This window comes from Narcine bancroftii, chromosome 5 (genome assembly GCF_036971445.1).
Source record: "Narcine bancroftii isolate sNarBan1 chromosome 5, sNarBan1.hap1, whole genome shotgun sequence".
Classification (NCBI taxonomy): Eukaryota; Metazoa; Chordata; class Chondrichthyes; order Torpediniformes; family Narcinidae; genus Narcine; species Narcine bancroftii.
In genome coordinates, this window is record NC_091473.1 from 161738359 (window position 1) to 161763401 (window position 25043).

The window sequence follows — 25043 nt, forward strand, 5'->3', positions numbered from 1 at the left end:
CCCATATCAGACCATGATTTTAGCCAATTAGCACACTTTCCACCACACATCTGTAGAAATTTGACAGGGTTTCTGATGTCATACCAAACCTCTGCAAACTCCTGAGGATGTTCTGATATTAAACAACTCAATCAGTTCCAATTGCAAACTCCTCTGTTCGAAAGAGAACACCCCTCCTTTTCTCTCTTTCAACCCCACAGTTTTTAAAAAAAAACTGTTATCCCATCCAACATTTCATACTGGTTCACTTTCACCAACGTTAGCATCATTCTTTCGTCAATATCTGTCTCCACCACCTTCTCAACGAATCCAGAACACATTGACTGAGGGGTGGTGGAGGCAGGGTCTCCTACAGCACAGAAGGAAAATCTCGACAGGGGTGCTTGAATCACAAAGTGGAAAAGGTTGTGGACCAAGAGCTGGTGAATGGGAAGTGTAGATGAGTACTGCATGGTCACTGTGAGCCAGGGTGCCTGTTCCCATGATTCCATGACCACTGCAAAATATTCCGTCTGAAACACCCACCTCCATATCTCCTTCACCTCTGTCCCCACACATTTACCCACTTAGAACTGATGAATAACATGTAAACAGAGCAGGTTGTGCCCATACCTGGGCAGACACTCACATTCCACTGTAGTAGAGCCCATGGGATCACCACACAGGGACCTTGCACCTGGTTCCCATTGATAGTGAAGCCATACTTGCTGTAGCCATCAATGAACAGGGCATCTTGAGAGCCCCGTTCAAGGGCATTCACAGTTGTCCGCTGGTATAGCTCATCATCCGAGGGGGTCATCCTGTGTCCCCTACATGACTGTCTGTAGGTCAGGATGCAGTCCGGTAAATCTTCACCCTAACCCCTGCCCATAACCCATCTCTTCAACTCCAACCCATGTCCCTCTCCTTTTCATCCCTGTCCTTGTCAGCTCCCTGACCCCTGTCCTTCAAAACCCTTCATACTTTCCCCTGACCGCATCCCCTTCCTCTCATCCCTACTCATCTCTCACCAGATTGTTCCTGCCTGCCATTACTCACCCCTCCTTCATAACCGCAGCACCTACCCCTCACCCCTTCCCAACCCTGCGAATTCCTCTCACCCCTGACTGCTCCATAACCCCTAACTCTCCCTCTCACCTGACCGCATCCCCTCCTCCTTGTCCCTCTCCCACCCTGACCCCTGCCCATTACCATTTCATCACCCCCAACCCCCATTCCCCTCCTTTTCACCTGTACCTGTTGACTTCCTCACCCCTGACCTTCTTAACCCCTTACTCTTTCCCCTGACCTCAGCCCTGATCATCTCTCATCAGACCCCATTCCCTTCTTCAACTCTGGCCCTTCCTCTCATCCTTCCTTCATAACCCTCCCTCCTGACACCTCCATTATAACACCTGACTCTCCCTGACCTCTCCTTCAAAACCCCTGCCCCTCCCTCTTGACCCCTACTGACATTATCTCTACGGCTGCCTCTCAGCCCATCCCTTCTCTCCCTCACCCCCTCTCACCCCTGTCCTGTGCTCTTCAAACTCCTGTCCCATTCTCCGTCCGTATTCACCCCTATCCTTTCACCACTCGGCGTGTCCCTCTCCCCGCGGAGCCTCCTTTGACTCGCCTGAATCGGGCCTGGAGCCAAGGGCCGAGCCTCCACCCGAAAACCCGGTACAAAGCAGCCATGGGTCAGCTAGCGACCTCAAATCCGCATGCGCTCTCTAATTCCTCGGTGGCCAATCCGCGCCGAAGCAATGCCAGCCGCCATGTGACGTCATCCAGCACGTGACCGCAGTGGCGGAGGACGGGCGGTGAATTCATTTGTCCAGCAACGAGAGCCGCTCTAACACGTGATCCCGGACGAAGGCCTTCCGGTCGCTTCCATGGCTCTCATCCGCGGTCACTGGACCTTGATGAGTTGCACTGGAGCGAGCGGCCACTGGGGACGCGGCCCCGGAGGGAGCTGGCCCGAGCTATTGTGAGGGGAGCTGCACCGGGGACAGCATCCACGGGGGCGGGGGCGCGGGAGCTGGCCCGGGCTATGGTGTGGGGAATCTGGACAGGGGGGAGCTGGCCCTGGGCATGGGAGGTGGGGGGCATCTGGACTGGGAAGAGCTGGCCCGGGCCACGGGGAACTGCACTTGGGAGCCTGTAGCAGTTCCTGGACCCTAGGGAGTCCTGCCCCAGTTCCTGGGCACCAGCAATTCAACCTGCACCAGCTGGTGTTGGAGCTGATCGTCCCAAGGGCCCATCCAGTAGTGAGAAGCCACCAGAGTTATTTCTCAATCCTATTGCCCTCTCCCCACCATGATACCTCCCAATCTTAGTGCAACAAGCCTGCTCTTCCTCCTTCCGTAAACCAATGATGAAATAAGCTGCAGTGAAATCATGACATCAGCTTGTTGGGTTTTACTTATTTTTAATTGTTTATTTTCTGTACATTTGGGTTCTATATCCCTCGAATTACAACAGTAAATGACACTGATAGAGAACCCTGCAGCTCAGGGCCTGATGGTTGATGGACTGACAGCCTTGCTCACAGTCGCAGCCAGTACATGGCGCTCCTGATCCTGTTGTAATCTGGCAGTTGTTCAATGGGACCTGCGAGGAGCAAGAAGATTTGGTTGTTGAATGTGTCAGAGAGATACATAGAAATGTCTTTTGGTCCATCAAGTTCATGCAGACATCTGTTTACACCAGCTCTAAACAAATCACATTCTCTACTCCATATCCCATCCACTCCCCAGGTTCCAACCCTCTCATACAGTGGAGTACAGTGGGGGTAACTTGAAGCATCCAATGAACCCAACAGGACGAGGAGGAAACCCCCCCCCCCCCCACCCTATCCATGTATCTCCCAATTTTTTTCTAAAAAATTGCAATAGTGGGTTGAGTGGCATCAGTGGGAGAAAAATAATATTTGAAAGCTTTGAGCTGAAACCTTTCAAGATGGAAATAGGACCTGCTTGATGGACATTGGTCAGCATGGAGGAGATGGGCTGAAGGGCTTTTTGAATGCCGCATGAATCTGTGATTATGACTTTATATTTCCTTCCCAGTGTCTCTCCATGCTTCACCAACAACAAGACCAGTTAATACTTGGCCATTTACAGCAGGCTCGGGGTTGGGTGTTAACAACAAAATCCAAACTCACCAACTGCAGCGACAGCCGGACAGTGATCGTAGATGTAACGGGTACAAACCTCTCTTAAGATTTGAGCATCAACAGCCTGCAAGACACAGAAATGAGGAACTGGTAGAACACATATACCCACAGTTGTCTAATGTGAGTAACCAATCTCCACCCATCCCTGCTGGGGCGGACGTGTCTTTCATATACACTCCCTCACTGGGAGATGGGTGCCATACACACACTGACCCTCACTGGGGGATGGATCTCACACACACAGACCCTGACTGGGAGACAGGTCCCACACACACTGACCCTCATTGAGGGATGGTACCACACACTCATTGACCCTCACTGGCAGACTGATTCCACACATTGACCCTCACTAGGTGAGGGTCTCTCTCACTCACTCTCACACACTGGGTACCAGAGACCAGATTTAGCACCAGAGGGCAATACTATAGGTTTGATGCCAACGAGCAGTAGGCTGTAACAGGATTTCAGCAGCAGGCAATCTTTACGTACATCAATCATAGCGTTCCACTCAGCCAATGAGATGCGTCGCCCACGACTGAGGATCTGGTGCCCCATGTCAGCACAAGTTGGCGTGGTACCTGTGAAAAGACAGTGAGTTATCCGTAAGAAGGTGAATGACAGGTCAAAGGGCCTGTCCCTGGGCTGTGTTCTCTACTCCCCCTCACCTTAAACATGCTTTCTCCTGCCCCAGGAAACTGATTCACACAACTGCATCCCTCAGAATGACCCCAGCCAGCTTCATCTCTCCTGATAACCATCACCCAACAGTTCAGACCACATTCTGGAGTGTCTCTTCTGTTCGGGGAAGTTTCCTGCAGTCTATGCTGGCCGTACCCTTCATAATTTTTATAGACCCCAATCGCCTCCTTTATTGTGGAGAACAGACCCAACCTCTCCAGTGTCTCCTTATTGCTGAATTCTTCCATCCTGGTGTGAGTACCACCTCCAGTGCTATCACATTCTGCCTGCAGTATGGTGACCAAAACTGGGTGCAGTGCTGACCAATGTTTCATAAAGTCATGTGCCATTGTCTATGCTCAGTTTCACTGCCCTGACTAATACAGGACAAAATCCCATGTTATCTATCTGTGCTGTCACATTCACAGACCTTTGAACTTTTCCATGAAGGTCCTTCTATTTCTTCACAGTCTCTCCTTACCATTACCTAGTACAATTCACCTCTAAGACTGTGAGCTGACCCCACACTGTGCTTGTGCTGTGATTGCTCACCTACACTGGCTCCCTGTCTGGCAAAGCTTCAGCACTGGAATTGTCCTCCATGTTTTTAAACCCTTCATCTCCCTGGCAATCTTTTTCATCTCTTCCAGCCATATAACTTTTGGGAACTGTGCATTTTGTGTATGAAACAATAAACAGAATTTTGAATTCTGAATGCATCAGCTTGTAGGTCTGGACAAACTCCACCTTCCATTTCTCAGCTCATTTCACCGACACATTGCTATTTCTCTGCAGTCTAAGACACCCTTCACACTGTCTGCACTCTACCATGTTCGAGTCATCTGTTAACTTACCACATTTTCATCCAAGTATTCTCGTATATTACAGCAAAGGTTCCAGCACCAATATCTGTTGGACATCATTAGTCACAGCCATCTAATCACCAAAACAACCCTCCACATCACCCTCTCCTATTGCCAAGCCAAGTTTGGGTCCAGTTTGCCAGCATGCCTTGAATCCCTTTTAGACCAGCCTTCTACATGGGGCCATGATGAAGTGCATGTAAACCACATGGACTGCACTGCTCTTGTCAATACACTTTGTGACCCTCTCAAAGACTCGTCAGATTGGTCGGTCAGGATCTGCCTTTGATACGTTGGCTGTCTCAAATTGGTCCCTGCCTTTTACAACCCATCATTAATCCTCTTGCTCAGAATTTTTTCTGGCCTCTTTCCTACCACTGCCATTGGGTTCACAGCTCTGTGATCGCTGGACATCCAAGTGGCCTGCCTGAAGAAAGAGACCATGTTTACCATCCTCCAGTCACCTGTCCCGTGTAGTTAGCAGTGATTTAAACATCTCAGTCAGAGTCCCAACAATCACCTCTTTCAGCAGCCTGGGATGTTTCGTATCCGGCCCTGGGGATTTATCTAACTTTAACTGCACCAAGACATAGAGCTCCTCCTCTGTTTATGGAGAATGGCACATTTTGTGTGTGGAGCCAGAAGGTATAGGTCTGGTCAAAAATTAATACATTTCAATCGGGACACACAAAGGAAATGGACTTTTGAGCACTTAGAGAAGCAGAGTCTACGTTTTTAGAAGTACACACGCGGTAACAGGCCCTTCTGACCCATGACCCCAAATACACCAATTAACTTGCAACCCCCAGTATGTTTTGAAGGGTAATAGGAAACCCTACACGGACATGAGAACACAGAAATCTACTGAAAACTACCAAAATAATAAAAAGAAAACAGGAGGAGATAAAAGAAGATACAATGAAAGGAAAATGATCGAGAAAAACAAGCAAGTATTAAAGGGAGCAGCTGAGGAAAAAAAACAATGCTGGTAATCGAGCCAGCCTGCCTCATGGCAATCAAAATGGTGGAGGCGACCCGAGGCCAGCATTGGAAAAGAAAGATGGAGTGGAAGAGACCCCCTCCCTGTAGCATGAAGAACAGAATAAAGGCAGGTGGAGGTGAGTCAAAGTGCAGGGGTGGGGATGCTTACCCCCCCCACCCAGGAATGGCCAGAGAGGGAGTCGGGAACCGACCAGCAAGAGGAACGATCAGTGGAATTGCGGGAAGAGTCAGCGACGTCGGAAAAGAGACCTTCAATGCAGGAGGAGTCAGAGAGGTCTGAAACTACTTGTGAGCAGCAGGATTGACGGGCTTTCGGCAGTCAGCGTTGGAAGAGCCTGTGGGGAGGCCTGGGAAGTGACGATTGGGCACGAGGTTGGAATGAAGGCCAAGAGGTAGGAGAGGAATGGCCTGGAGCAAGGGGCGCGCCTGGACAGATGGGGGAACCCAACGAGTGTGGAGGTCGACCCTACGATGGTGTGGGGAGGCAGAGGAGTGAAAGTGACAGTGGAGAGGAAAATTGGAGGTGCAATTTGCAGAGAGTTGCAGGGGGAGCCTATAGTGATAGGAAGGGGGAAAGTGTAAGCCACCAAGCTGGAAGGAGTGAAATGACAGAGAGAGGGGAGGATGGAATACAGACCCTTCCCAAGAGATATCTTAAAAGCAGTGGAGGAGGGGAAGAGATGCCGCTATGAAAAATTAGATTTAAAAATTGGTTTTCTTGATTCAGGGGCTAAATAAAATTCAGGGGACCGTGAGTAGGTTAACAAACAGGGTGGAAGACGTGGAAGATAGGTTTCAGAAAATTGACAGAGTCAGGGTAATGGAGACGGAGATGGAAGCATGGGCCAAGGATAGGGAGAAGATGTGGCTAAAAATAGACTCCCTGGAAAATCATAGTAGAAGGGGCAAAGTTAAAATCGTTGGGGTGAAGGAGAGTATAGAAAGGAGGGATATGATTACCTTCCTTCAAGATTGGATCCTGAAGACACTGGGTTGAGGCAAGGTGGGGGATAATATAGAAATAGAAAGGGCGCATCAGTCCTCTACCTGGGTCCTGGTCAGAAGCTACGCTCTCTTGATGAAGGTTTTAAGGCTCCAGGATGGGGAAAGAATTTTGCGCGTGGCAGCAGTTGGTGCAAAGGGAAGGAGAAACCCACTGGAGATTTTTTTTTTATCCAGACATTAGTGCAGAGCTGTTAAAAAGGAGGAAAGAGTTTAATTCATTAAAAAGGACACTCAGGCAGAAAGGATATAAATTTTCTCTTCGCCATCCAGCAACATTGAAAATAATGACGCTGGGGAGGAGGGGGGGGAAGGAATTTTTCACGGATTCTGGGAGGCCCAGGAATATGCCAACAAACTGCCAAGGGTTGAAAAGTGAACATTAAAGGATTTAATGGAAGAGAAGTCTTTATAGATATATTGAACTATTAGAAAGGTAAACGTGGTCAATATATATGATTAATGTTATCATAAAATTGAAATGTGATAATTAAGTATGATAGCTCAGTAAATTTGGTTAAAATATGCAAAACAAAATGTGACAGTCAAGATGGAAAGATTAGGTACTTAAGGGTTGAAAAGTTATGTTGAAATTTAGTTATTTGTTAAATATGTGGGTTGAAGTTTATAAGATAATAGTTAAACGTGAAGGGTTATTGGTTCTCTATGTATATAGGTTTGTTAATGAGAAATAGGATCATCTGGGAGAGCTCGAGGGTGGGGGGAGTGGAAGAGGGGAGGAGGATGGGTACATCAGGCGTGATCAGTAAGATGGAGGGAGATGGCGCCAATATCTTGAGTGCCAGAGCTAGAGAACAGTGGGGAAGGGGAGGAAGGAGGAGTGGTTTAGGAGAAGAGGATTGGTTAGTGGGAGAGGAAGTAAGAGGACAGGGATTTACTGTCGGATGGTGTTGTCATTGATGTTTTTGCAGGGAGTGTTGTAGACTTGTCGTGCTGGTCTGGAGGGTCAAGGACAAAGGATTGGATAGGCATTGGACAGTGGGAGCATAAATGTGGGGATGATCTCTGGGGAAATGATTATACAATTAAATACTCTGGTGAAGAGGAAGAGAATCTTGGCACACATCAAAAAAAAAATGAAAGTAGATATTAGCCTTTCTCCAAGAGACACAGCTTACAGAAAGAGACTCAGAAGTTAAAAAGAGGGTGGGTGTCCTCCTTTACTCCCCTTGCCTTAGAATTCTGATAGGGAAGAATGTTCCATTGAGGGTGGAGAGCATGGTTAAGGATAAAGCAGGAAGATGTGTAATGGTACACTGTCAGATATATTTGGAACCCTGGACCCCTAATTTTGATGACGAGAATTTATACAAGATATCTTTTTGAAAGTGGGGGAAGGTAGAGAAAACATCCTGATTGGAGGAGACTTCAATTTTTGTCTGGATCTGGTTTTGGACAAGTTAGCAAAAAGCTACGTTGGCCTTCATGAAGGAGCTGAATTTAACAGATGTGTGGAGAAGGCAGCATCCAAGGGAGAGGAATTATTTCTTCTACTCAAAGCAACATGATTCCTATGCTAGGATAGATTTATTTTTGCCATTTGAGAGATCATGGAAATCGAGTACAAGGCGAGATTTTTGTCAGATCACTCCCCCCGACAATTATGATTATAATGCAAGATAAACAGGAGACGGTGTATAGGTGGCGTCTTAACCCACTGCTGTTGAAGAAACCAGAGTTTTGTAGCTTTATTAAAACTCAGATATGTCTGCAAGACTAACTGTACCTCTACTGTGGATAGATTTCTCATTTGGGACACTTTAAAGGCATATTTGAGAGGGCAAATAATTGGATATACTAAAACAATTCAGAGAGAATATTTGAGGGAGGTGGAACAATTGGAACAGGAGATTACTGGACTAGAAAAAGATTTTCAAAGAACAGGCTCTGAAGAAAAATATAGAGAATTATCAAATCGGAAGCTCAGGTATACAGGATGCACAATCCTTTATCTGGAACCCTTGAGGGACAGTGTGTTCCGAATTTTGGATTTTTCTGGATTTCGGAAAGCCAGATTTAAGCCCACCCGAATTGTGCTGCTGTATCCATCCCCACCCCATTTCAGTCGTGCTGCTGTCTCTCACCCCCCTCACCCACCCGACTTGCACTGCCAGTCTCTCCCCCTTGCCCCCCCTGACTTGCGCTACCATCTCTCTCCCCACTTGCCGGAGTTTGGAGCTTTCTGGATTTTAGATGTCCGGATAAAAGATTGTGTATCTGTAATACACTTCAAATTTATGGGTAGAGGAAGAAATATTATGAGGTGGGGAAAGGTCCATAAAGTTCTCTCCTGGCAGCTGAGTGCAGAATGGTCTCAAGAACAATTAATGCAAAACAAAAGGGGAATTACAGAATTTAATATAAGCCAATGGAAATTAATGATACTTTCTGACAGTTTTATGAACAGAGTTTTATAGAACAGAGTCAAGGAGGGAATCAGGAAAAATAGATGATTTCCTGTCAAAACTAGAACTGCCAAATTTAGGTCCTGAAGAGCAAGAGGGGCTGAATGCCCCCTTTACAACAGAAGAAATAGAGGAAGCATTAGATCTACCGCAAGCTGGCAAATCTCTGGGGAGGATGAGTTCTCCCCTGAATTCTACAGGGAATTTAAGGATCTTTTGATTCCCCCTCTTTGTGGAGGTTGTGGATCAGGCGATGGAGACCTGTACTCTTCCAGAATCTTTTTCAGTAGCAATTATTACAGTGATTCCAAAAAAGGACAGGGACCGAATGAAACTATCTTATTATAGACCCACTTTGTTACTGAATCTGGCCTACAAGATTCTTGTCATAATCTTGGCAAATAGATTGGCAAAACGTTTGCCAAAATTAACAAATATTGATCAAGCTGGCTTTGTGCAGAAGCAACAGGCTGGAGACAATATAAGCAGACTGTTGAGCATTATTCACTTGGCACACAGTCAAAGGGCAACCCAAGTGTAGCTGTAGCCCTGGATGCGGAGAGCATTTGACAAATTAGAGTGGGACTTTTTATTTAACGTGCTGGAGAAAATGGGGTTGGGACCGACTTTTATAAATTGGTTTAGGGTGCTATATCATCCGCTCAAGGCTAAAGTTGTGACCAATGGGCAAATATCTAGATCTTGTAAACAGGAGTGTGTTTGTTATCTCTGGCTCTATTCATATTAACTATTGAACCATTGGTGGAAGTCATTCGCTGAGATCCAGACATTGAGGGTTTCTCAGTGGGCCAGGAAGAACACAAAATCAATCTGTTTATTGTTGATGTGCTGACATCACTGAGAGACCCTCTAAACTCATTGGCTAGGCTTCATTCCACACTGGAAGATTATGGGAAGATCTCTGGGTACAGAATTAATTGGGATAAAAGCAAAATTATGTCACTCACAAAGGGGGTGAATTGAAAAAGAAAAGCCAATTGAGATGGCTGCAAATGGGGATTAAGTAGCTGGGGGGGTCAAGGTAGTCAAGAATTTATAAAATTTGTACAATCTTAATTATATTCCCTGCTCAAAAAAATTGAGGATTTAAATAGGTGGATGACCTTGCCTATCACATTGATAGACAGGGTCAATTATGTAAAAATGTGTTGCCGAGGCTCCAATACCTCTTCCAGACTTTGCCCTTAGCATTGCCCCAGATTCTTTCAAAACCTCAAAACACAGGTAAGTAGATTCCTTTGGAACAAAAAGGTGGCCAGGGTCTCCATGCAGAAATTAACATGGGACTAACATGGGATTGAGATTACCAGATTTTATAAAATATTATTGGGCAGCCCAGTCAAGGTGGATCACCTCGCTCTTTAACGGGGGAGGTACACCATCCTGGGCATAAATTGGTCTGCACATGGTAGGTAAGAAAGTAGCAGGAAAATTTATTTATAAATGGGATGCCAAATTGTAATCTGGCAAGGACAATACCTTGCTAAAACATACACCATATGCGTGGAACAAAATTAACCAATGTATTGGCCAGAAGCTGGGGTTGTCTCCAAACCCCCCCCACCCCGGAATAATTTAATACCACTGACTATTGATAACAAGATCGTAGACACCTGGTGCTAAAAGGGGATCAGTTGTATCGAGGGCTGTAATGAGCAGGGGCAGCTCATGTCATTTGAGCAGTTAAGAATTAAATATGATTTGTTAAATAAGACACTCTTTTGCTACTTTCAGTTAAGATCTTTCTTGAGGGACAAATTGGGTCCATCCATGGCCCTACCGGAGGGCAGTGACATGGAGATTCTGCTTTGAAGAGGGAACACAAAAAAGTTTATTTCGGCAATGTATTCTCTGTTCCAAGAGGGAAGCCTGAAACCGGGGCTTTATAAATCAAGGCACAGATGGGAGTTGAACCTAGGTGTTATGATAGATGAACAACACTGGTCAGATCTGTGTTGTGATAGCATGACCACAATAATTAACTCATGATATAGACTGGTACAATCTAACTTTCTTCACAAGCTATACCTCATGCCGCACAAATTGAATAAAGGTAAACCAGAATTTTCGGACCAATGTTTCAGGTGTGGCATAAAGACAGGAATCTTTGTGCACTCAACTGGTCATTCTCCTTTTGGATTGAGCTAGGCCAAGCCCTAGAGAAAATCATAGGTAAAGAGTTTCCACAGGACCCAGAGTTATTCCTGTTGGGAATTCATGGACATAAGATTTACAGTGAAGCTGTCCAAGTTTCAAATCCAATTTGTATTGATGGCTCTGGCAGTGTCCAGGAAGTGCATAGCAGTTACCTGGAAGTCGGACTCTCATTTGGGCATTGCGTGTTGGAATATGGAAATGCAGAGCTGTGTTCCCTTGGAGAAAGTTACTTGTAATCTAAGGAAAAAATATGAAACTTTTCCTAAAATTTGGCAACCCTATCTGCGTTACATAGGTGCGGTCCCCTGTGCTTCGTTGTCTGAAACCCCACCCTTTCTGTCCTTCCTCTCCGGGGGAGTGGATTGGGATGGTGTCCATTCCAATCAGGTCAAGTTGAGATGAATGTAAGAGACCTGGAGGACAGGTCTTGAGCTCCAGCAAACCCTGTGTTTAATGTGTTTTTCATTTTCTTTTTTCTCTTAATTTGTTATTTGTCCTCGGTCAGTAGCGCCTTGTTTTTATGTTAATTAAGTATTTTTTGTCCTTTCACATAAGTTGAGTTTCTTTATGGTTAGTTTTTTTTAGTTATTTTGTGTTGGGGGGGGGTATGGGGGATAAAAACCAGACTCAGTGGAAGAAATGTAAATATACTTGATGAATGTGATGTGATTGTTCTGTGAATTATTGAAACTGTCTGAGTTTGGAAAAATCATAAATAAAATATATAAAAAAAGAAAGCCATGAGGCATGGGATTTCTGGAACCATTGGCTGTGTGGTCAGAATTGGCCTGCCTGCAGAAAGCAGAGGGTGGTAGAGGATGGAAAGTATTCTGTCTGGAGGTCAGGATTCTGTTCTGGGACTCCTGCTCTTTGTGATTTTTATAAATGACCTGGACGAATAAGCAGAGGGATGGGTCAGTATGTTTGCAGATGACACGAAGGTTGGAGGAGTTGTGGACGGTACTGAAGGTTCTCGAAGGTTACAACAGATTGCAGAGTTGGGCAGAAAAGTGGCAGATCAGTGGCAGTGAGGCTGGTAATAATAGGCTCTTAGGCACGTAGATGCAAGAAAAATAAAGGGTTCTGGGTGTGAGGTAGGGAAAGGTTTGATTGTAAGTTTATATAAGTGGGCACAACATCGTGGGCCAAAGGGCCTGTACTGTGCTTCAATGTTCTATGTTCACCTTCCCTTCCACTAAATCCTCCAACTACAAAGTCCCAAAGTATTTTATTTCAGACCTAACCTACACCTTCTGACTCCACTCACAGACTGTTGTCCCTAAAGGGCACATCTTTGACCCCAGATTATTCTCTTAATATACAGAAAACCTCTGTATTCATCATAATTCCACCTGCTGCTGAGTTTTGAACGACCTTAATCTTCCCAATTTTTTTTCCACTCTAGCCTCCCTGTCTTTAGTTCCTTTACATGCAACACTGGATATCCCTCAATATATGGGGTTCCAGATTATTCCCCTGACTTTCAGTCTCACATGAATGTGTTGGGTCTAACCCAGATTGGTTCTGATTAATCAGGGAGTGAATGTGAATCAGCAGAGAGGAGCAATGGCAAAGCAGCTGACTGCAAGATGCCTTGGTCCTCCCACAGCCCCCTCATCTCCTTACCATCTAGCTGGGCAACCAAATGTGTCTTGAGGATGTTCTTGGCTCTGGTCACCTCGCTGTCAGTCACACTTGTGCAGAGTCGCATCCTTAAAAGTTAAACATTTCAAATTTAGACGTACAGAAGGAAAACTGACCTGAGCACGTGTCGCTCAAATACCCCAATTAACCTACAACCCCCCCCCTGTACATTTTGAAAGGTGGGAAGGAAAACGGAGCACCTGGAGGAAACCCACGCAGACACAGGGAGAACATATAAACGCCTTACAGACTGCGCCAGATTCACACCCGAGTCACTGGCGCTGTAATAATGTTGCATTAATGGCTATGCCAACTGTGTCATCCATCCTTGGCACAAAGTGTGAAAATGTGAGAAATGGGAGCAAGAGTTGTCCATTCAGCACCTTGAGACTGCTCCATCAGGCAAGGTCACAGCCCATCTAATCTGGGCCTTGACACCACTCCCCCCACCTTGCCCCAGGATCTCCCAGAATGCCTCCCCCCTTTCCCCATATAAACTTGGAGTGAACTACTGTAGACCCCTCTGCATCAGTGGCAATCTCCCTCTTGCTCCCACCTCATGGATCAATGCCAATCTTTGCCCCATCTCAGATCAATTGCACACTCAGACCAATAAACATGCTGCCCAGATAACCATCATCTGACATAATCCCACTCCCAACTCCACAATTAAAGGTGGAACCTGTTGGCAATGCATCATTTTACTAAACTTCTGATGCCAAGTGATTGTAGTTGACTGAGTTATCAGCAGGTTGCATTCGAGATGGAGAGCCCACACATCCAGCAATGGGCACTCACCATTCTTCCTGTGTGAAGTGCAGCAAGTCCTCTATGTTCAGTCCATCACACACCAGGTGAATCCCCCAGAGCCCTGTATCCGAGTAACACGTGTTGAAAGAGCGAAAGCTGTGTCCCAGCTTATTCTCATGTGAAATCTTGGCCAAACGACTTGATTGATTCTGCACAAGAGCATTAACTATTATCCTGCTACATATTCCCAGGGCAGAAACAGCATGGATCAGTCATAGGGTGAAGCACCCTCAACACCATCCCATCGTACACTGCCAGGATCAGATGCAAAGTGAACCTCCCTCTATATTTCTATCACTCCTTGGGTCAAACAGAATGAAACTCCCTCCACATCGTCCCTTCACACATTCCTGATTTCAGACACAGAATGAAGCTCCCTCCACACTGTCCCATCACACACTCCTGGGGTCAGACACAGAGTGAACTATCCATATTTTGGAAACAAATTAAACATAAAAAAATCATGAACCATGTACTGGAATTGAAAAGTCCAACCAAGCACTTTTCCACACTTCCACCATTATCATTCTAAACTCTGTCCTCAAAAAGTACGATAAAAGCCCCTTTGTCTGGCATTCAATCAACCGGCAAAAAGAAATCAAAGAAATAAACAAATAAATATTTTTAAAGAAATATAATAAAATAAATCAAGTTTTAAATAAAAGTTTTAAATAAAATTGTTCTCCAAAGCAACACACAACCACTTGGGAGGAAACATTCAGCCAGCAGAGCTCCCTGGTTGTGCCCAGCTCGTAGCATAAAGTTTCAATGAAATTGTGTTTGAATAAAATGGCGACACTCAGACTGAAGTGTCGGCCAATACAGCTTGCTGCTGGGGCGACCTTCCCAAAGTGTCTCAATATCCCTACCAGGTCTTTAACTTTATTAGTATGTTATTAAGTATATTAGTATGGCTTTATCTGTAAACTCAGGAGGAGATTATTTATGATGGCGACACGGTTAGTGCAACAGCTAGCACAACGCTGTTGCAGTGCTCGCAAACGGGGTTTGAATTTAAAGAAAAGTCTGCCAAGGGCCTGACTGGGACACTGGAGTGGAGCTGAGTCAGGTTGTGCTGATGGATGTAGCGCTTTGGAGAGGGTATGGAGGAGATTTACAAGATTATGAGAGGCATTGATAGGATCAGTTCAAGGGGCCAGAAATTAATTCCATCATAACATCAGATGACGGGATAAGCAAGTGACCAGACCTGGAGCAATCTGAGACTTTGGAATATCACAGGACTGCTGGAGGTTACAGTGTGAGGAATCAGACCAAGGACACGTGAGTATAACTCGATCAAAAATGATGACAAGACGGTGAGGAGCAGCGACAATTGCCCATCAGCTGGAGGGCTTCTACTGGCTGTGATGTGGGCCCTGGAATCTATTGTCCATGCCCACATGATGGTTTGGCTGTGGGGCAGAGGCACACATATACATGCAGCTACTCACCGCTCCACCCCCATACGTGATGTCCCAGTTTCCAATGAGTGCACTAGCAATGGAGAGAGGGACCACGTCAGGACTGTTGGCTCCAACCCCCTCCACAGCAATGGCGATATGTGCTAATGGTATAGCATCATCCCGCACCAGAATCTGAAATCAAAGAACAGTAGTGATCAATGAAAATGTCCCACCACCTGCAACTCCGTGGTACCTATCTGTGAGCCCAGCTCAGCCCTCAGTCAAACATTCCCCCCACATCCAATGCTGGTACTGTAGGCATGCTGTGAACCCACTACTCTCAACCGCCCAGGAAGTCCAAATTTCACGTTTATTGACTCATGCACTAAGATGCAGTGAAATAAGTTGTTTAGCAAGCAGATCAGGAGACATCTTACACAGAGTGGAAGTGAGACACTATATCATACAGTGCAGAGTAAGAGAGAGATCGATTGGAATGGAACAAAGGCAACATCGGGTCTATGAATTTCAACAAGGCATTTGCTAAGGTTCCTCAGTTGCCTGCTCTGGAAGGTTAAATTGTGTGGGGTCCTTGGAGCACAGGAGGATGACGGGTGATCTCATAAGAGGTGTACAAAATCATAAGGTATAGATCGGGAGATAGTGCAGCACCCAGGTTTGGGAATGGACACCATCACTGGTGTAGAAGCGCCAGCTGTACCCACTGCATCAAGCCCATCTTCAACCTTCCTGCCACCACAAGGACAAAATGAGGATGTTTTGTCAGATACTACTCAGATATCAGACACTATTTATTGTTATGTAATAAAACAGAAATGTAATATTACACAAAATAGCCCTTTAGTTGGCCATAAGACAGACAAAGATTTGCCATTAGCATTGCTCGGCACTCTGTATAGTCAGAGAAAGAAAAGGAAAAGAGAGCCTCCCCCCCAATCCAGAGAGGTTGTTCTATACAGCCATCCTATGCAATGGCATATATGGTACTCAAAAATCCAAACCTTCCCTACCTCACACTCAATTTTTCTTTCATCCATGTGCCTGTTCAAAAGACATTGGCAGTGTGCCAGATGTCCAAGGGTATCAGGGAAGAGAAGTGAGTGTAGTTACTATTTGAAGGGAGAAGGTGCTCAATAAGATGAATGGTCTAAGGGCGGATAAGTCTCCTGGACCAGATGGATTGCACTCTTGGGTTCTAAAAGAAATGGTGATAGAGATTGTGGAGGCATTGGTAATGATCTTTTAGGAATCAATAGATTCTGACATGGTCCCAGAGGACTGGAAAATCGCAAATATCACCCCACTATTTAAGAAGGGAGGAAGGCAGCAGAAAAGGAGATTAGAGACCGGTTACCCTATGTCAGTTGTTGGGGAGTCGATTGTCAAGGATGAGGTTACAGAGTACTTGGAAGTAATGACAACAGGCCAAAGGTTTTCTTAAGGAAAATCTTACTTGACAAACCTATTGGAATTCTTTGAAGTGACAAGTAGGCTAGATAAAGAGAAATACAGTAGATTTTGTGTCTGAATTTTCAAAAGGCCTTTGACAAGGTGCCACACATGAGCTACTTAACAAGATAAGAGCCCATGGTATAACAGGAAACATACTAGAGCAGGTAGAGCACTGGTTGATTGGCAGGAAGCAGAGATGGTTGCCAGTTGCTAGTGGTGTTCCACAGGGGTCGATGATGAGGTTGCTTCTTTTTATATTGCATATTAATGATTTGGATTATGGAATGAATGGCTTTGTGGCCAAGTTTGCAGATGTGGATCATCAGGGAAGCCAGCAGTATCCCTGACTATTTCATCTACGAGAAGTGCATCCAGCTACAGCTCCTGACAAGCCAAATTAAGGAATTGGAGCTGGGATTGGATGAACTCTTGATCATTCGGTAGGCAGAGGATGTGATAGACAGGAGTTACAGGGACACTATCACACCTAGGAGGCAGGAGGAGGGTGGATAGGTGACAGTCAGGAGAGGGAAAGAGAACAGGCAGTCAGTGCAGTAAACCTCTGTGTAATCCCCCTCAGTAACAAGTATACTATTTTAGATACAGTTGGGGGGAGACCACGAAGATCAGGTGCCTGGCACAGAGTGTGGTCTTGTGGCTAAGAAGGGAAAGGAGGATAAGAGGCAAGCTGCAGTGATAGGGGATTCCATAGTTTGGGGGACAGATAAAAGGTTCTCTGGAAGAGATCGTATCCCGAATGGTATGTTGCCTCCCTGGTGCCGGGGTCCAAGGTATCTCAGATTCACAGCATCACCAGGAGGAAGGGTGAGCAGCCAGAAGTCGTGGTCCATGTAGGGACCGATAATGTGGGTAGGAAGGGTGAGGAGGTCCTGCAAGGAGAGTTCAGGGAGTTAGGCGCTAGGTTCGGATAGGACCTCCAAATGTAGTAATCTCAGGATTGCTACCCATGCCACGTGTTAGGGAGGTTAGAAATAGGAGGATAATGCAGTTTATCACGTGGCTAAAGACATGGTGTAGGAGGAAGAGCTTCAGGTTTCTGAATCATTGGGCTCTCTTCCAGGGAAGGTGGGACCTGTTCTGATGGGACGGTTTGCATCTGAACGGGAAGGGAACTAATATCCTTGTAGGGTTTGCTAGTGCTGCACTGGTGCGTTTAAACTAGATTTGCAGGGAGAGAGAAACCAGAGTCCCAGAGCAGAGAGAGGAGTGTAGAATGGAAAGGATGACGTTAAAATTGCGTTATCATTAGAAGTCAATAAGTTGAACGTGGTGGAGCTATTTCTTTTTTTTTAATGCAAGTTTTAATGGTTCTTGAGATACTGGGAACAATGGAGTGTTTGCTTTATTAAAAACTGAGGAATTTGTGTAGTCAGGAAAGACTGCTGGTCAAACCAAAAGACCATCTGTTGATTATCTGTATTCTTAAAGTTGAAACTAAGTCAATAGAGTGCTGAGAGATGGCAGCTGTTCGAATAAGCAAGTTCTTGATTCAAGTTCCTGCGCAGACAGGCTGGAGTCCGTTGGCTCATGATTCATCCTTTTGAAGAGGCACAGTGGACTTCAAAGGCAGAAATGATGGCACGTGTCATGTGATGAGACATTTTGGAGAAACATTACAAACGAAAGGCAGAAGTTGTTGTCCATCCCCGCAGCCTCCGGCCTCGCCCTGTTGGCGCCACCAGGCCTCGCACCAACGCCTCGGCTCCACCAAACACCCCGCTGGTCCCAGCCACTCCCGGGTGGGCTGCGGGTCACCCGCTTTCCCTGGACCGCGCGGCTGCGGAAGGTCCCGGCGCCGCCGCCAACTTCTTCCCGTTCAGGTGCATCTATTTCAATGCAAGGAGTACTGTAGGAAAGGCAGACGAGCTGAGAGGGGGGATTGGCATGTGGAATTATGACATTATGGCAATTAGTGAAACTTGGTAGCAGGAGGGGCAGGACTGGCAGCTCAATGTTCCAGACTTCCATTGCTTTAGATGCGATAGAACGGCGGGGTTGGGGAGAAATGAAAGGGGGAGGTGTGGCACTGCTCATCAGTTAAAATATCGCAATTGTGCTCAGGCAGGACAGACTAGAGGGCTCATCTACTGAAGCTATATGGGTGGAGTTGAGAAACAGGAAAGATATAAACACACTCATGAGGTTGTATTATAGACTGTCCAATAGTCAGCGAGAATTGGAGAAGCAAATCTATACAGAGATACCAGACAGCTGCAGGAAACAAGGGTTGCGATAGTAGGAGATTTTAACTTTCCAAATTTTGACTGGGACTCCCATGCAGTAAAAGGTCTGGATGGCTTGGAGTTCATCAAATGTATGCAGGAAAATTTTCTATATTAATATATCGAGGTACCAACTAGAGAGAGTGCAATACTGGACCTCCTATTAGGAAACAAGATAGGACAGGGGAACATTTTGAGTCCAATGATCATAATGCCATTAGTTTCAAGTTAATTATGGAGAAGGATATGTCTGGGGCTCGGGTTAAGATTCTAATTTGGAGAAAGGCCAATTTTAAGGAAATTAGAAAGGATCTTGAATGCATAGATTGGGATAAGTTGTTTTCAGGCAGTGGAGTGGAGGACCTTCAAACATGGAGCAAATGAGGTACTTGAGTATAAATACAAGAAAACCCTCAAAAAAATCAGAAAGGCTAAAAAAAGATATGAGGCTGCTTTGACAGACAATGTGAAGGAAAATCCTGAGGGTTTCTATAGGTATATTAAGAGATAAAGAATAGTAAGGGACAAAATTGGTCCCATTGAAAATCAGAATGGTCAGCTTCATATGGAGCCAAGAAAGATTGGAGGGGTCTTAAGTGTTTCAGTATTCACTCAGGAAAAGGGCATAGAGTTATGGGAGGTAAATAAAACAAGCAGTGAGGTAATGGAACTGATACAGATTAAAGAGGAGGAAGTATTTGCTGTCTTAAAGCAAATAAGGGTAGAAAAATCCCCAGGGCCTGACAAGATATTCCCTTGGACCTTGAGGGTGACAAGTGTAGAAATTACAGGATCTTTGGTAAAAATATTTAAAATGTCCTGAGTTACAGATGTGGTGTGGTGTGGGAGGATTGGAGGCTGGCTCATGTTCTGTTGTTTAAAAAAGGCTCCAAAAGTAACCCTGGAAATTAAAGGCCAGTGAGCCTGACGTCAGTACAGGTACATGATCCTTTATCCGGACATCTAAAATCCAGAAAGCTCCAAAATCCGGCAAGTGGGGACCAGCGGGGAGGCAGCCGAGGGACCAGCAGTCGGGGGAGACGTCTGGGCGGGGGAGGCAGCCAGGGGAGACTGCCGGCGGTCGGGGGAGGCAACGAGGGGAGACATCCGGGCGGCCGAAGGACCAGCAGAGACTGCTGGGTGACCAAGGGACTTGCGGTCGGGGGAGACGGCCGGCGACTGGAAGGGTGTGGGGGTGGATACGGCAGCATAATTCGGGTGAGCCTTCCGAAATCTGGAAAAATCCAAAATTCAGAACACACTATCCCCCAAGGCTTCCGGATAAAGCATCGCGTACCTGTAGTAGTTAAATTAATGGAAAGTATTCTCAGAGATTGGATATACAATTATTTGGATCGCCATGGACTGATTAATGAGTCAACATGGCTTTGCATGGCAGGTCGCGTTTAACCAATCTCATTGAGTTTTTTGAGGAGGTTATTAGGAAAGTTGACGAAAGAAAGGCTGTGGAGTTGTCTACATGGACTTTAGTAATGCCTTTGACAAGGCCCTACATGGGAGGTTAGACATGAGAGTTCTGACACTAGGTGTTCATGATGAAGTGGTGAACTGGATTTGACAATGGCTGGACAGGAGAAGCCAGAGCGTAGTGGTAGATGATTGCTTCTCAGATTGGAGGTCTATGACCAGTGGTGTGTCTCAGGGATTGGTGCTGGGACCATTGTTGTTTGTCATCTATATCGATGATCTGGATGATAATAGAGTAAATTGGATCAGCAAATTTGCAGATGACACTAACACTGGAAACACCCTGGACAGCGAAGAAGGCTTTCAAAGCTTGCAGAGGGATCTGGACCAGCTAGAAAAATGGGTTGAAAAGTGGTAGATGGAATTTAAATCAGACAAGTCTGAAGTGTTGCATTTTGGAAGGACAAACCAAGAAAAGATATACATGATAGGACACTGAGGAGTGTGGTAGAGCAGAGGGATCTAGGAATACAAATATATAATTCCCTGAAAGTGGTGTAACAAGTGGATTGGATTGTAAAGAGAGCTTTTGGCACTTTGGCCTTCGTAAATCAAAGTATTGAGTACGGGAGATGGGATGTTATGTTAAAGATGTATAAGATATTGGTGAGGCCAAATTTGGAGTATTGTGTGCAGTTTTGGTCACCTAACTACAGGAAAGATATCAATAAGATAAAAAGAGTGCAGAGATTTATTAGGATGTGGCCCAGACTTCAGGAACTGAGTTACAGGGAAAGGTTAAACAGGTTGAAGCATAGAAGAATGAAAGGAGATGATAGAAGTATTTAAAATTATGAGGGGGATAGACAGAGCAAATGTAGACAGACTTTTTCTACTGAGAGTAGGTGAGATACAAACCAAAGGAGATGGGGAAAAAAAGAGTGAAAGAGGAACATGAGGGGGAACTTCACACAAAGAACAAGCTTCCAGCTGGGCCTCAGGTTAGGATTCTAAATTAGAGAAAGTGGTTATCAGGCTTAATTTTAGCATTTAAGAGGAATTTGGACAATTTCGTGGACGGGAGAGGTGTGGAAGGCTATGGACTGGGTGCAGCTCAGTGGGACTAGGCAAAATAAAAATGATTTGGCATAGATTAGATGGGTCGAAGAGGCCTGTTCCTATGGTGTAATGTTCTATGGCATGAAGATAGGTGGAGGAGCAGGTAGTGATGATGAAACACAGAGTCTGCAGAAGCACTTAGACAGATTAGAAGAATAGGCAGCGAAGTGGCAAATGAAACATTGTACAATGTCAGAAATTGTACGGTTAGGCTCTTTGGTAGAAGAAATAAATGGCAGACTACTTTCAAAATAGGGAGAAAATTGAAAATTCCCAGATTCCCGGGACCTGGGAGTCCTTGAGCAGGATACCTTGAAGCTGAACTTGCAGGTTGAATCAGTGGTAAAGAGGAATAGAATAAAAGAGCAGAGATATAATGTTGAGGCTCTATAAGGCACTGGCAATACCTCAGTTTGATTTTTGGGCTCCTCACTTCATAAAGGATATACTGACATTAGAGAGGGTTCAGAGGAGGTTCACAAGGATGATTCCAGAATAAAAGGGTTATAATGTTTGACAGCTCCTGGCCTATCTTCATTGGATTTAGGAGAATGAGGGGGTGGGGGATCTCATTGAAGCATTTTGAATGTTGAAAGTCATGGACAGAGTAGATGCAGAAATGTGGTTTCCCATGGTGGGAGAGTCTAGGATGAAAGCATAACTTCAGGATTGAAGGGTGTCAGCTTAGAACAGAGATGTGGGGGAATTTCTTTAGCCAGAGGGTGGCGAATCTGAGAAATTTGTTGCCACAGGCAGCTTTGGAGGCCAAGTTGTTCATTGAAATTAAGGAAGAGATTGATAGGTTCTTGTTCAGCCAGGGTATCAAAGGTTATGGGGAGAAGGCCAGGCAGACTTGATGGGCTGAAGAGGCCATTTCTGCTCCTATGTCTTATGGTCTTTTAAATATCCCTATTGTACCAGCGTCCACCAGCACCCTTGGCAATGCATTCCAAGCACCTACTACTCCTGCACCGACATTTATAATTCATCACTCACCATCTGCCAGCACTGTGACTGACCTGTCCCCTGCCCCATCTTCCTCCTTCCAATCACAGTAACCAATTGCCTTGTGGTAACAACCAGCCCTCCACCAAAAACAACACTGTGACCACACCCCAACCATGGAAGCAACCTCACGCCTCCATCACAGCCCTGGGCCAGCTGCACTATAACACACCCAACTCCCCATGCAGGCTGCCTGCCAAGCCCATGCACTTGATCAGGCAGCTTTCTTTCATCAGGGAATTTACCCAGTGACCAAGACTGCCCTTATCCTCACTCTGAGCAGTATGTCCATGAGCACAGGCCGTATAATGCTGGCTGCCTTGGTTAAAGCAGCCAGTGTGGGACTAGGACATAGGAGATGTAATCATCAGGTTGTGGGAAGGGCCAATTGGCCAGACTGATACTGACCTGACTGCCTGTGAAGCGGCACGGTGATAACACTGGGATCACTTCATTCTTATACTCGTAGGAAATCCCACCCAGATGTTGGCGAGCCAATCCCACCACCTCGTCATGGTGAACACCTGAGGAAGAAGGGTTAGCATGCACTGTTGTTAGCTCTTGAACAGCGTACCCAAGCCAAGGCATCAACATCATCTCTCAAACACCATACCCATCACATTACATACACAGTCTCCCCAACTACAGAATCTCACTATCCAGGCTGTTTGGCCTATCCTGTCTGTACTGGTTCACTGACAGAGAACTCGACCTTTCCAATCTGCTTTCATGGCCCTCTTGGGCATTGCATTGTGGATCACTACTCACTGAAAACTCTACAGCATCTCCCTGCTCTCGTGGAGCGGCTAGGGAACTGGATATTAGCCAACATCACACCTCTAGTCAGAAAGACTATAGGGATAAACCCAGAATCCTCGACCAGTCCATTTAAACTTGATGGGAACATTATTTTAAAAGAATAATCAATAAAAGATTTAGATATTTGTGAATTGATTAGAGAAGATCAGCTTGGATTTGGTCAGAGGCAGATCAACATGAAGTGACAGAGAAAGTCGATGAGAGAAGTGGAGCAGACATGATACACATGTGCTGCTAAAATATATGAATGGTTTTCATTGGCCCAGGAATAAAAAAGTTGTGACAGGAAACAGAGAGAAAGGTTGTTTCTCAGACCTAAGGAGCATGCGCGTGAAGAAACAGCTCCCAAAGATGAAGGGGCCACACCAGAGGGCGTCGAATTGAGAGTGGAGAAAGCATACGTAGCGAATGGATGGACTCTCTAATAGACTTCCCAGAAGGGCTGGGGTTTTAGGGCACAGAACCAAGCCCTTCACCCCAATTTGCCATGCTGACTGAGTTATTCCCATCTGCCTGTATTTGACCCACACCCCTCTAAACTACGTATGTCTCTATTGCAACTGTCTCCGCTTCTACCACTTTCTCAAGCAGTTCATTCCATGTGCCCACCACCCTCTATATGAAAAGGTTGTATCTCATGTACACTTTAAATCTTTCCCCTCTTTCACCTTAAAACAGTTCCTTCAGGTTACTGATTCCCATAGCCTAGGGAAAAGACAACGTGAATCTTTTAGGCACTCGACTTGAGAATTAAATTGCAACATGCAAAATGGAACTGGATAGAAAGTAATTTGGCAGGCTGTGAGAACAGTGCAGAGAAGTGGGACTAGTTAGATTATCCTTTCATACAGCCAGTACAGGCACATCAGGCTGAAGAGTTTCTTTTGGTGCTAGAACTTTTCTGTGATTCCTCTTCCTGTTGCAAATAATCTATATTTGTGTTCTCTGCCAACCCTGAAACAATATCTCCTCAATCCATTAACTTTGCACATTTTAAACCTTCTCTAACCTTCTAAACCTCTCTGCTTGAGTTCCCTGGAAGATCATGCCTGATATCTCTTTCCTAGACCCTGACATCTTCTCAAGTGTACAGGCTGATGAGTACTCACCTCCAGATGCTGACAAGACTATTCGGGGAGCCTTATAATGACCATCCATGAACTCTACAAGATCGTTGCGAGTCAGAGACCTTAATAGCAATAAGATAAAGAAAGCTTTAACTGAAGGAGAAATAGTCTTTGTTTTAGAAGATTGGTCATGGATCAACATTCCACAGCACTGATTCAAGGCCAGCAGATACATGAACATAAATATACAGATTACAGGTGGAAGTGAAAGTAATCAGAGTTTCAGCCTTTCCCTTACATCTGGCTGGTTCCTTGACATCAAACGCTGACCTGCAGGTATTCACAGAATGGTAGAATGGTACAGCACATTCCACCTCAAGGACAGGAGAGGGTTATATGTGTCTGGTGGTGGGATCATGTAGGAGCTGACAGAAAAGGCGGAGAAGGATATGTTGGTCACAGAGGCTGATGGGGTGGTAGGTGATGACAAGGGAAATCCTGTCCTTGTGTGTGGGGGCAGCAGGGGCCACGGCAGATGTGAAAACATTAAGGAGAGTCATTATAAGAAATTGTGTCCCACTTGCATCTGCCTGGCCCCTCCACCATTTCAACTACCTACAACGTGCTCGCACCACCAGACACATCTACCCTGCAACTTCCCTCCCTGCCTTCCATACGGATCACACCCTTCGGGACTCATCTGCTTTTTGCTCACACCTTGAA

At 45.6% G+C, this 25043-nt stretch overlaps 2 protein-coding genes and 1 long non-coding RNA gene across 3 annotated transcripts in view; 1 reads left to right on the top strand and 2 right to left on the bottom strand.

Annotated features, from left to right (window-relative positions):
* The window catches only part of ndufaf3 (NADH:ubiquinone oxidoreductase complex assembly factor), a 28099-nt gene extending 26356 nt beyond the window's left edge, over positions 1–1743 (bottom strand). Inside the window, exons 1-2 of the mRNA XM_069939496.1 lie at positions 1616–1743; positions 629–821 (exon numbers count right to left, since the gene is read on the bottom strand). Of these exons, the coding sequence (XP_069795597.1) occupies positions 629–821; positions 1616–1677 (255 nt within the window). The 5' untranslated portion in view covers positions 1678–1743. The remainder of the gene's footprint in view (positions 1–628; positions 822–1615) is intronic.
* Positions 1744–1763: 20 nt separating this feature from the next.
* LOC138764109 (uncharacterized) lies at positions 1764–24441 on the top strand. Its single transcript, XR_011357986.1, has 3 exons — positions 1764–1969; positions 3051–3277; positions 24321–24441. It is a non-coding gene; the product is annotated as an uncharacterized lncRNA (long non-coding RNA).
* uqcrc1 (ubiquinol-cytochrome c reductase core protein 1) overlaps positions 2391–25043 on the bottom strand; it is a 40389-nt gene continuing 17736 nt past the window's right edge. The window contains exons 6-13 of the mRNA XM_069939495.1: positions 24363–24442; positions 22843–22958; positions 15215–15358; positions 13749–13909; positions 12933–13018; positions 3647–3735; positions 3146–3221; positions 2391–2592 (exon numbers count right to left, since the gene is read on the bottom strand). Coding sequence (XP_069795596.1) covers positions 2528–2592; positions 3146–3221; positions 3647–3735; positions 12933–13018; positions 13749–13909; positions 15215–15358; positions 22843–22958; positions 24363–24442 — 817 coding nt within the window. The 3' untranslated portion in view covers positions 2391–2527. The remainder of the gene's footprint in view (positions 2593–3145; positions 3222–3646; positions 3736–12932; positions 13019–13748; positions 13910–15214; positions 15359–22842; positions 22959–24362; positions 24443–25043) is intronic.